Here is a 12,314-nt window from a genome sequence, read left to right on the forward strand (position 1 = left end):
TATAATGCTATTAGCTTATCTTTTAACTCATATCTTTCAGTTATGTCATTCTCTTGTTTATGAAAAACAGAAGAACATCATCTAAATGATCAGTTTATTGAATTTTAGTAATGTAAGTTGAGATCATGAAACATACAATCTAATTCAAAAGAAGAATCATAGGTACCAATTCAACACCATTAGCACTACTTTCACAATAGTGACACCCCACTTATAACACTCTTTTTTGGGTCTCTGACTGTGAACAAGATTGTGGAAGGTTGGTTGAGGTTAGGCCTAGGCATTACGGTTAAGAAATAACAGATGCTAATTAGTTAGTGGGGAAGTAAAGCTCATGTTTAGGCCTTTTCATAATGTCTTTATGCTAAATAAATTAAATGAAGTAAACAGCCATGGCTATCGAACTACAGAATACATAAAAATACATTCTGTGATTCACCTATAAACAAAAGAGTAAAGCAGAATGTGTCAAATTTTCCATAGCAGGTAAAGCATAGAAAAAATATCTAGCTGATATAGTTGTTATGTTTCAACAACATAAAATGAAATGTTTCTAGGATAGAAGAAATTGGTACCATTAACATTTGGATGGTTATGGTACCATAACATTTTGATATAATATGCAAAATGCTGCTTCCCCAACTATGACCGCCATTATAACTTTTAATGGAATTATAAGCTCCAAATACTTTCTTCTGCAAGTTACCCACCCTTTCATATGTTTTTAAAATGAAACACTAGACTGATAAATCAGTTCTTTTTCTTAATTTAAAAGAAAAAAGCTTTGAGAAAGGCAAACCCCCTTCTCCATGGTGAAGACTACATGCTTGCGTGTGAGGACTCAAGCCCAGTGGTCTGGCTTTGAATCTGCTTTCAAACTCCACCTTGTGTTGCTCAGAGTGACTTTGCAGGCCATGCTCATAGCCCTCAGATGGCTTAAATGTAATGATGCCTATGCTAGAGAAAATTTCATTCTACCTCTCTGATCTATTTTAGTGATATGGGAATTTATGTTAAGAATGACAATTTCTTTTTCTTTCTTTTTTTTTTTTTTGAGACGGAGTCTTGCTCTGTCACCGGGCTGGAGTGCAGCGGCGCGACCTCCTGGGTTCAAGTGATTCTCATGCCTCAGTCTCCCGAGTAGCTGGGATTATAGGCACGCGTCACCATACCCAGCTAATTTTTGTATTTTTAGTGGAGACAGGGTTTCACCATGTTCGCCAGGATGGCCTCGATCTCCTGACCTCGTGATCTGCCCGCCTTGGCCTCCCAAAGTGCTGGGATTATAGGCGTAAGACACCACACCCGGCCAGGAATGACAATTTCAATATATTTACTATCTGTTCTTCATTTTATTATTATTTAGCTTCTGTTAGCTCAGTGTTAGCTGAAACATCAGAAAGAAATAAAACTTATGAGAACGGTATTAGCAAATGTGTGAAAAAGTCAAGTACTTTTTATACTCCAAAAAGTATTTGGAGCTTATAATTCCTTTAAAAGTCATACTGAGGGTCATAGTTGGGGATGTAGCATTTTGCATATCACATCAAACTGTTATGATGGTCCCATAACCATCTGAATGTTAATAGTACCCATTTTCTTCTATGCTGGAAGAGTTTTATGTTCCCAAACCATTTGCAAAAGTTGCTTACAGTTATGAAAAGTCTTCTAGACATATGGAAACTAAGAATGCTATCTTGTAATTTCCCATAAAGTCCTTCAGGTACTTGAAGAAATTCTTCATAAACTTTGTTTCCATTTAACATTCTTCTCTCCAGATAACATATAATGTGTTACCTCTAAGCTTTCTCACAGCGACAATGCCCTAACCTCTCAATTATTTTGATTTCTCTCTAGGATGGACTAGGATTGCAATTAAGCTTAACCAGTTCAGTGTGGGGTTTATAGATATCTACTTCTTTCAATAAATTGAATTAATTCATGGATTTATAGAGCATAGGTCTGGCATCTGCAAAGTGTTTAATGGACTGGATCATTCTAAAGGAGAATTAGAAGATTATGAAAGATAATCCACCTCAAATCAATTTTAAGGTTTTTTTTTTTTTTGAGAAGGAGTCTCACTCTATCTTCCAGGCTGGAGTGCAGTGGCGCGATCTCGGCTCACTGCAACCTCCGCCTCCCGTGTTCAAGCGATTCTCCTGCCTCGGCCTCCTGAGTAGCTGGGACTACAGGTGCCCGCCACCACGCCTGACTAATTTTTGTATTTTTAGTAGAGACGAGGTTTCACCATGTTGGCCAGGATGGTCTTGATCTCCTGACCTTGTGATCCGCCTGCCTCGGCTTCCCAAAGTGCTGGGATTACAGGTGCAAGCCACCATGCCTGGCCCAATTTTAAGGTTTCTAAAAGCTAGTTGTAGATATTTTAAAATTGGTAATAACAATAATAATCAGCAATAGCCCTAATTAAAAATTTTTGGTCTTCTTGCCAAAATTAATATCTTATAAATGTTAGGATGATCATAAAGACTGTTTAACAAGATGGAACCAGCCCCATGATGGATAAGAGGTGTGATTCCAATTTTTTAAATGCTATTAGTGCAATAATTTATTTTAAATTATTCTTTGTACCTCACAAAAACAGCAAGTTATTAGAAGAAAGTATACCAGATTAGAAGTAAGAAGATTTGGATTCCAGCTTTAGTCCTATTCCCTACTAGGCTTGTCGTCTATTGCAAATCACTTTAAATTCCTGAGCTTTGGTTTCTTTATTTACATCATTTACTTCATTTAGCTCCACTGCTAGGCTGTAAAAAACATGTAGTATTCGTGACTGTTCACCGCTGTATCTGCAGCGTCATTCCCAAGGCAGAGCAGGCACTCAGCTAATGTTTGCTGGCTGACCGAATTAAGGATTAGAAACTAAAAAATACAAATATTGTCATGCATGCTTCAGAAGGTTGCCATGAGGCCTAAGTGTTATAGTGAAATACTATATGGGAAAATGGGTGCATTCTTTTAAAATTTTTTAAATGTGGATACATTCTTGGTACCTAACTTAAAAGAAATTAAGGTAAATGGGTTAATAATTATAAGTTATTTTAAATCACTACATTTATATATGTGTAAGTATTTTGAGAAAAACAGACTCAGCCAGGTGCGGTGGCTCATGCCTGTAGTCCTAGCACTTTGGGAGGCCAAGGTGGGCAGATCACTTGAGCCCAGGAGTTGGAGACCAGCCTGGGCAACACAGCAAGAGCCCATCTCTACAAAAAATACAGTAACTAGCCAGACGTGGTGGTGCACACCTGTAGTCCCAGCTACTTGGTAGGCTGAGGTGAGAAGATCACCTGAGCCTGGGAGGTCAAGGCTGCAGTGAGCTGTGATGGTGCTGCTGCACTCCAGCCTGGGTGTCAGAGTGAGACCTTGTCTCCAAAAAATAAAAATAAAAATAAGTAAAAAGAAAAATAGGCTCTATTTATCTAAAGGCTCTGAAGACTTCAGTTATTGCTTACGATTAGCAAGGCTTTGGAGAGAAAATAACTTGTGATTTTAATACTGCAGGTAAATTCTCTAACACATTCAGATTAAAAAGTCAAATGTTAATTCCCTATGCTACAGCACAGTCATAATATGTAATACCTTAACCATATTTTGACAAGATAAGAGATTGATGCCACTAACCTTGAAAGATCTAAGACATTCTCTTAAGTGAAAAATAAAATATGTAAATAATGTTTATATTTATATAAAGAAAATCAAGCTATATATTTCTAGATTTTCAAATACATTTGTATAGGAATACCTCAAAAAAGGCCTAGAGAGCTCATACCTGATAACAGTGATCTACCTTTGAGGAGGGGAGTGAGACTGTATGAGGGCAAACAGGGACTTTTGCTTTATTGGCATTGCCTGAAATTTTTTCATAGTAGGAATGTGAAAAAATAGATGAGAGCATATACTAATCCACTGAATTCCTTAAGCCTTACTTGAATATTGAAGATGGTCCTTGCAGGAAGGGAGCACTGTGGCTTTCAGTAGCACAACGTTTAGGCATTCTCTCTCTTTTTTTTTCTTTTGTTTTTTGAGACGGAGTTTTGCTCTTGTTGCCCAGGCTGGAGTGCAATGGTGCAAACTTGGCTCACCGCAATCTCCGCCCCAGGTTCAAGTGATTCTCCTGCCTCGGCCTCCCAAGTAGCTAGGATTACAGGCATGCGCCACCACGCCTGGCTAATTTTGTATTTTTAGCAGAGATGGGGTTTCTCCTTGTTGGTCAGGCTGGTCTCAAACTCCCGACCTCAGGGGATCTGCCAGCCTCAGCCTCCCAAAGTGCTGGGATTACAGGTATGAGCCACCACGCCTGGCTAGGCATTCACTCTTACAGTAGGTGAAATAGTTTTCCTATAGAGAAGAAAAGCTATATGGCTGACAGCACTGATATTGAACGTTAAATATCATACTTACTAAAAAAAACTAACCCGCAAAATTAGAAGGACTAAGGAAAAATGTATTTGCTGGTTACATATAATGGTAATAGAAAGCTAGTAATTAAATATAATTCTCATTAGAATTACAATATAGCCTTTGAATATTCTATTAAATAAATGAATTCAATTTAAGTTCATTCTCAAATTAATTTTATCACATTTGATTGGCCCAGTCCATTACACAAAAAGACATACTGACTAAATACAACATAATTTCTATAACCTGAGGGGACTCGCACATCATTACCTGATTGCTTGCTGACTTGGCTGTTGATTGGTTTCATGACTTTGAAGCTTCCCTCCTATGACAATTCTTCCTCCCCTAAGGACTTCCTCATTGCTGTTTCTTCATCTTGCCCTAAGAGCTCTCTCTCTTCCATAAACTTCCTTTCCTGGGATGACCTTCTGTCATATGTTGTTCTTTGTAGGTAGTCTCCATCTAAAAGCAGCTCCCGTGTCTGTGACATGCTCTGCTCCGGGAATTCAGAGGCCTCCAGTGACTCTGTCATTGCTCCAGGACCACCAGGCTCATCCTCGGGTTCTGGAGACTGATGTGTGTCTTCCCCATGCTCATACATACACAGTCGCTTTTCAACCACCTCACGGATCAACACTGAAAAGTTAAATGTTCAGACATCACTATGATTTTCATATTATGGTATATTTCAGGAGTTATAATGCTCACTTATAGATGATTACAAAACCTTCACGAAGCCTCATCTCTTTCCTATGTCATAACCTTTTTTGGAAGTCAGCATACTTCACACTTAATGCATTAAATATAAAATATATTCTGTTTTAACAGAGTATCATTTATAAAGTAATGGCAGAAGATATTAATAGATAGCAAATTATAGAAGAGCCAAAAATAATATTGAGGGTAAAAATTTGCACTTTTATTAATACAATTGATATACTAAAAGTTTAAATATTCAAACTGTAAAATTAATCTTTCTTTCAGTTATTCAATTTATTCTTTCTACTAAAAACTTTAGAGATGAATTTTTGGATAAAATAACTTACTGTCAAGCACTGTTCTTCCCACCATGCTATATTCCATGGTTTTTTCAACTTCATTCATTAGCCATGGAAGAAATCCTATCTCAATATCTGTAATAAAAGAATTCATTGATTTTCATGTATTATCAGAGGAATAATGCGCTTTTCTCTTAATGTAATAGACTCATCAACATTGGTTTCTTAATATAAAATGTTAAGTAGACTCATACAGCATAACTTTTGCCATATTCCTTATATATGTTCTGGTCAGTTTCCTTTCTGTTGCATAAGTGATTTTTTTTTTTTTTTTTTTTTTTGAGACAGAGTCTCACTCTGTTGCCCAGGCTGGAGTGCGGTGGCGCGATCTCTGCTCACTGCAACCTCCGCTTCCCGGGTTCAAGTGATTCTCCTGCCTCAGCCTTCTGAGTAGCTGGGACGACAGGCACACGCCACCACACCTGGCTAATTTTTGTATTTTTAGTAGAGACGGGGTTTCACCATGTTGGCCAGGATGGTTTCAATCTCCTGACATCGTGATTCACCCGCCTCGGCCTCCCAAAGTGCTAGGATTACAGGTGTGAGCCACCGCGCCTTGCCCAATATTTTAAGAACTATGAGGCCTTCCTTGGAGTCAAGGCATTTGGAGTTTCCTTCATAGGTGCAATCTGAGATGGATCAGGGAGGCAGGGGGAGGATGTGGGTTTGGGAGAACTCCAATCCAAATGCAATGCAAATCTGGGATTGAGCAATGCCAGTAAAAGAAAGTCTCCACCTGAAGCCCAGGGCCTAATGGAAGGAAGCTGATCAGACTCAGAGAATGCAGTGAGAGGGCATTTGAGGAGGCAGTCATCTAGAAATAGGTCAGAAACTAGGTGTTTCCATCAGTATTAAGTTTGTTCAAACTGAAATCTACTGTGTAAGCATTTTAAAAATATGGTCTATTACAACATACATTTTAAAGTTTCAAAATAGCATTTTTTGGGGCAGGCATCTAATTTTATTTTTCAATAGGATGAAATGGAGAGTGTGATAGAATATTATATTCCCTACTATAAATAATTTTTATCTCAGGTATGAATTTCATTTGCAAGCTTTTAAATGATCTATAACTTACTTTTTTGGTAATCCGTGATAGAAAAAAGGCTACTGGTCTCTCTGGCTAACAGTTAGAGTCCAAGCTAGAGCCCAGGACAGCAGGATGATAGCCGAGAATGAACACTGGACTTGGAGTCTGAGTTCCAAGTCAGTTTGAGGCCTAATATTTCCACTGCCTGAGGATTTGGGAACAAGGCATTTAACTTCTCTGAGCTTCAGTTTCTATTTCTGAAAAAATGGGAATTCTATCTGACCTGTCTATCCTACAGGGTTATTGAGAGTATCAAATGATATCACCTATGAAAAATACTATGTATATTAATAATATTTGTCTGTGATCTGACCTCTTTGTATTGAATTGAATATGTAATCAGTGAAAATTACCATTACTAACATGTGTCCCAAGATACTACTGGCCAACAAAATAGGACCTATACACCAAGCACGGTGGATGTAAGTGCTTTTCACTCTGAGGAAGGTGGGTGGTGGTGAGGACATGCAACTCTTCCTTTCCACTGGCTGAGCAGCTAGGAACGTGGGCTTTGAGGGGATACAGACAGACAGCTATCAGGCTATGGGCTCCCTAGTGGCAGAGATCAGGAATCCTTCTTTTTCTCCAATACCAAACACTGCCTGGAAGAGGGTAAGCGCCTAACTAAATGAATAAATGACCTTGATAGCTGCCCTCAAAGGGTTTTTGATTTGAATAAGTCAGCTGAGAAAAAGTTAATAACAACTACTTATGCATACACAGGACTTTATAGTTTACACAGTTTCATATATTTTATGACTTAACTCCTAAATAATTCTCATTTCAGGCTAGGCACGAGTGGCTCACGCCTCTAATCTCAGCTCTTTGGGAGGCCAAGGCAGGCGGATCACTTGAGGTCAGGACCAGCCTGGCCAACATGGCGAAACCCCGTCTCTACTAAAAAATACAAAAATTAGCTGGGCGTGGTAGCAGGTGCCTGTAATCTCAGCTACTCGGAAGGCCGAGGCAGGGAGAATTGCTTGAACCCAGGAGGCGGAGGTTGCAGTGAGCCAAGATTGCGCCACTACACTCCATCCTGGGCAAAAGAATGAGACTCTGTCTCAAAAAAAAAAAAAAAAAAATTCCTCATTTCACACATGAAGAAACTGGAGGTCATCAAGCTAGCTAATGATAAAGCTGCAACCCAAACTCAAGTTTTCAATACCAAGTCCATATTTCTTTCTACTATACAAATGTTGCTTCTCAATAAACAAACACTAATATCCTTAAATCAAGATCTTTAAAATATACATCTCATTAACAACTGTACTTACTTTAAACAACTAAAATTGACTTTGTGTCAGAAATAGAAAGACTCTAATTCAAAAGAAAAATGGACATAAGATAAATTTGAACCATTAAGAGGATGCTTATTACAACAAAATTAATCTAACAAAAATATCTACAAACCTCTTTCAATGGGATCATAAAAGTAGCCACTATCCCTGAGGCTGCCAAAAACAGACGGGAGAAGGTCAGCCAGGTAACGCTGTGCAAATGCTCGGGCGGCGATTTTTTGTGATGTCTCGTTGTGCTTGTGCATTATTTCCCACTGCTGTTTCTTACGCCGTTCCTGCCAAGAACGACAGAGGTGGTTATTTAGCTCTTATGCCCTCCCCAAGTGCTGAATCTAGTGAAGTTAGTAAGTACAAGAATCCAGACTTACCAAAAAATGGACAGCGAGGTGTCTATCTATTAAAGGTTCATATTTTTCATCAAAATTTTAATGAATTTCAACAGCTAGTGGCTACTGAATTCAGGAAGTTATAAAAGATGGAATTTAAGGTAAAACATGTCACTATTCATTTCAAGTAAAATAATTTCAAGACATAATGCTTGACAGTATAGATGGTAGCAAAAAGATAATCACCATTATATGTATTTTAAATTAATATTATCATGAAATATTACTGGTAAGAAAAATTACCAGTGGGCCAATGAATGAGTTCATTTGTAATAATTCCCTGAATTTGTAAAGCTGAATGGTTCTGAAGATTATGAAAGCCTCTTATTTTTTGTTGTTGCTTCCTTTAGACCATGTAATATTTATAAAGCTGATGAATCCTGTTCTCTACTCTCATGTGGAAGTGGGAGCATTAATACGTTTTCTAATTAAATCTATTTTCAAACTTTAAACAAATATAAATCTAGGTGATTCTTGTATCCAGTTTTCCATAATATGTTTCCAAATAGTAAATAAACAAATATTTTTTGATAAAGACTTCACGACTCATTTCAACAAAGTTTATTTTGCCACAGTTTTTTTATATCTACAAATTTGCACAATCCTTATTGTAAGCCCTATGCTCTTTACACAACTAAGTATTCATCTTAGAATTAAAGTCCATTTGATAGGTATTGAGTAGGATTTCCCAACAATTATGCTATTTTTCACAGTATAGTAAGTTAGGCCCCTTGGGAATTTTTTCTTAACTGTTTCAGGTATTAAGATATGACTTTATAATTTGTTCATCAGTATACAACAAAGGCTGACAGTTATTGCCAGAACCAGAAAGACTGTCTTTTCTAGTGCTTCCTAACTGTAGGCTACTGGCACATGTAAAAAAACTGGATTGTAAACCTTTCCTTATTGAAGATTCTAAAAATCTAGAATCTGAAAAATATTCTATAAGAACCCAAATAGGTCTGGTGTGTCACCAAGGGTATAAAGAAGGGCCTGGTCACCGAGAAAAAGAATCAGAATTCTATCCAGATCCCCTGCTTTTTACCCACAGTCTCTCTCCAATACATTCACTTTTTCCTTCCTTCCATCTTTCTGCCACTGACTTATGGCAAACCAACATACATCTTTCTTTCTTTAGGACTCCTGATATTTAAGAGAGTCTTCCAACTGGCACACATGTAACTTAGGAACTTTCACTTCATTTAGAAACTTTTGGAAACTCAATTTAGGTATATTTATGTAAGCTGGAGTTTAAAAGATGTAATTCCGTCCATGAAAGATCTATGATCTATAGGAGAGACTTGAGCAAAAATACTATAGATCTTTTTCTAATATATTCCCAAAGATCTTTGGTTTTATGATATATCATCACATGTAATTTTGAACATAATATGCTAACTAGCCAAAAGACTGCCTAAGAAAGAAAATATAATTATATATACTTTTTCTTCTCGGTGTCGCCTCTCTTGCTCTTCAAGTCGTTGAACTTCAGCACGTTCACTATTCCGTAGTTCTTCATACTCACGCTGACTGGCCCGCAGGTTAGCCAGCTCTTCTTCTTCCATTACTTCCAGAAGAGACTGCTCAATTGTCTTCCCCACCAAAACTTCTAACACTGGTTTAACTTCAAGATCAAAGTCAAAGAGCTTAAACATACAAAATAAAGCAAACTTAAAATTTTAATTACGAATCAAATGCTCAACAAAAATATAATGAATAGCAATAACAAGATATTATTTATTAAGTGTCTCCTGTGTGCCAGACACTGTGCTGGTGCTTTATTCATGGTTTCTAATCCTCAAAATGAACAACATTTTGTTTACAGGCAAAAATCTGTTAAGTCAAAGTTATGAAAAAAACCTATGCATTCATCAAAATGAACCCTGACACTGAAGAAAAATATCCTCGTCTGTCTTATTCTTTGCCTTTTCTGTTTGATTTTTATTTATTTTTAAATAACAGTTTGATGAATGAAGGAACAAGAATGAGAGATATTTTGGTGATTCATTGCTAGGATTTATAGGCAAATATAACTTTCAGGTAGCTTCTGAAGATTTATTTTATTTCCCAATTTCAATGACAGTTCTTTCAAGTTCCCACAAGTGTTAAAATTCACTTAGGTCATTATGAACGTAATCATTGCCTTCTCTTCTTCAATTTCATAAACAGGCCTATTTATGCATTCCACACTGATAGAAAAATGTAATTATTAAAAAATATTTTTTTAAATGAGAGAATATCTTTACAAAAGCTAAATAATCCAAAAGCAACTAACTGTGGAATTTTTTATACCAGGGATATTATTTTTCCCTATTTAGTACAAATCTATCTTATACATATGTACATTAAGCAAGCATATAAACAAACAAAAATCAAATGTGGAAATATTCTAAAAATATTTCAAATGATTTTGTTTTTAATCAGCAAAGAAATCGGAACATGGTATGTTAAAGCATTTCTGAGTACTATATGATAAAACCATTATAGATAATATCTGGAAAGAAATCCAAGAAGTAGAATCTGATTGTGAAGTGGTTCTTGCTCATATTCAGCATTATCTACACCTAACTTTACCTCATTTATAAAGATTATAGAGGGAAGCCCAAAGGATGTACTGTACCTCTCCTTCTAGTATTTGGGTGGCCACATCTTTGCCAGTTTTGGCAGGAATAAAGAGTGGTGTTGGTGGTCTGTCCAAAAATGCATCTGTTTGGCATTCCATATCAACTTCTATTATGCGATCAGCAATTTCTTCAAGGTATAATTCTAAGAAGAATATCATATATATTGAGTTTAAAATTCTGGTCCAAGGCCAGGCATGGTAGTTCATGCCCATAATCCCAGCACTTTGGGAGGCCGAGGAGGGTGCATTACTTGAGGCCAGGAGTTTGAGACCAGCCTGGCCAACATGGCGAAACCCCATCTCTACAAGAAATACAAAAATTAGCTGGGCGTGGTGGTGCGTGCCTGTGGTCCCAGCCACTCGGGAGGCTGAGGTGGGAGAACTCCTTGAACCTGGGAGGTGGAGGTTGCAGTGAGCCAATATCGTGTCACTGTACTACAGCCTGGGCAACACAGTGAGACTCTGTCTCAAAGAAAAAAAAATTCTGGTCTATTTCAAGCATATATGTGTATTTGAAATTTTAGCTCCTTCAAAACATATTTAAATGAATCAGAAAATAAGTATTAGAATAAAAGTGCTCAAATGGGCTTACCTCACATACTGAACTAAGAGTTTTTAAATATTTGGAAGACCATAGATAGAGTTAGGCTAGAACATTTACTGAATGTCTAGAAAGCACTGAGCTTTGTATTTGAAAATGGAACTAAAGAAGAACATTAGACCGTAGATGTGTATAAGATGCAGAGTACAACAGTGGATAAAAAGTCAATTTTATATATATATATATATATATATGAGTCCTAAGATAGTGAACATATACAGATTTGAAAATTCCTGGATAGTTAAAAAAATCAAGTACCAAGTCACCAGGTTATTTGATGTTCCCTCTACACTACAGATTATAAACAGATGTATGAAAACAAATTTCATGTTAGGAGTAATTTATATGAGGCAGGGGTAATGAGGTATCAAGCAAAGAACATGAGCACTAGAGTCAGATGTTGGGCATAGGACTTGGCCAAGTCATGTCCTCTCTGGGCCTTAGTTTCTTCATTTGGAAAATGGCTATAACTACCTGTCACACAGAATCTTTGTAATAATGAAGGAAATACACAGATAAAGGACCTGGTTCAGTCTCTGAGGAAATAGCCAAAAAAAGCTGGCTGCTATTGTATCACTTAATATTCTGATGGTATAAAGAAACATGAAAACTTAGCTCTTTGGCTAATGACAGCCATACACTCATTCTAGACTTGGCCTAAAGGCAGGGGTTAAAGCATGGAATGGTCCCTTTTGCCTTTACCATGCAGAAATAATCCCGATGGATCCACTCACCATCTTGGAAGGGTACAAAGTGAACCTGAAGTAGTGACAGTGGTCCAAGGAAAACATCAAGCACTGTCTGATGACCAAGATTCTGTCAACAACACAGCTAGA

At 37.2% G+C, this 12,314-nt stretch overlaps 1 protein-coding gene across 8 annotated transcripts in view; it reads right to left on the minus strand.

The window, feature by feature from the left end:
- Positions 1–12,314, minus strand: part of RSPH3 (radial spoke head 3) — a 52,976-nt gene that overhangs the window by 25,778 nt on the left and 14,884 nt on the right. For 3 of the 8 annotated variants that reach the window (XR_010157801.1, XR_010157803.1, XR_010157800.1), the window contains exons 4-8: positions 10,875–11,020; positions 9,697–9,900; positions 7,981–8,143; positions 5,469–5,555; positions 4,693–5,058 (exon numbers count right to left, since the gene is read on the minus strand). Coding sequence is in view for 2 of the 8 variants with exons in the window: in XM_001147232.8 (XP_001147232.2) it covers positions 4,748–5,058; positions 5,469–5,555; positions 7,981–8,143; positions 9,697–9,900; positions 10,875–11,020 (911 nt within the window). In the remaining 6 variants the exon portion in view is untranslated. Of the gene's footprint in view, positions 1–77; positions 5,059–5,468; positions 5,556–7,980; positions 8,144–9,696; positions 9,901–10,874; positions 11,021–12,314 lie in introns of those variants that run through there. The other 5 variants (XR_010157802.1, XR_010157799.1, XM_001147232.8 and 2 more) reach the window with 5 other exon arrangements.

Source organism: Pan troglodytes, chromosome 5 (genome assembly GCF_028858775.2).
Source record: "Pan troglodytes isolate AG18354 chromosome 5, NHGRI_mPanTro3-v2.0_pri, whole genome shotgun sequence".
Classification (NCBI taxonomy): domain Eukaryota; kingdom Metazoa; phylum Chordata; class Mammalia; order Primates; family Hominidae; genus Pan; species Pan troglodytes.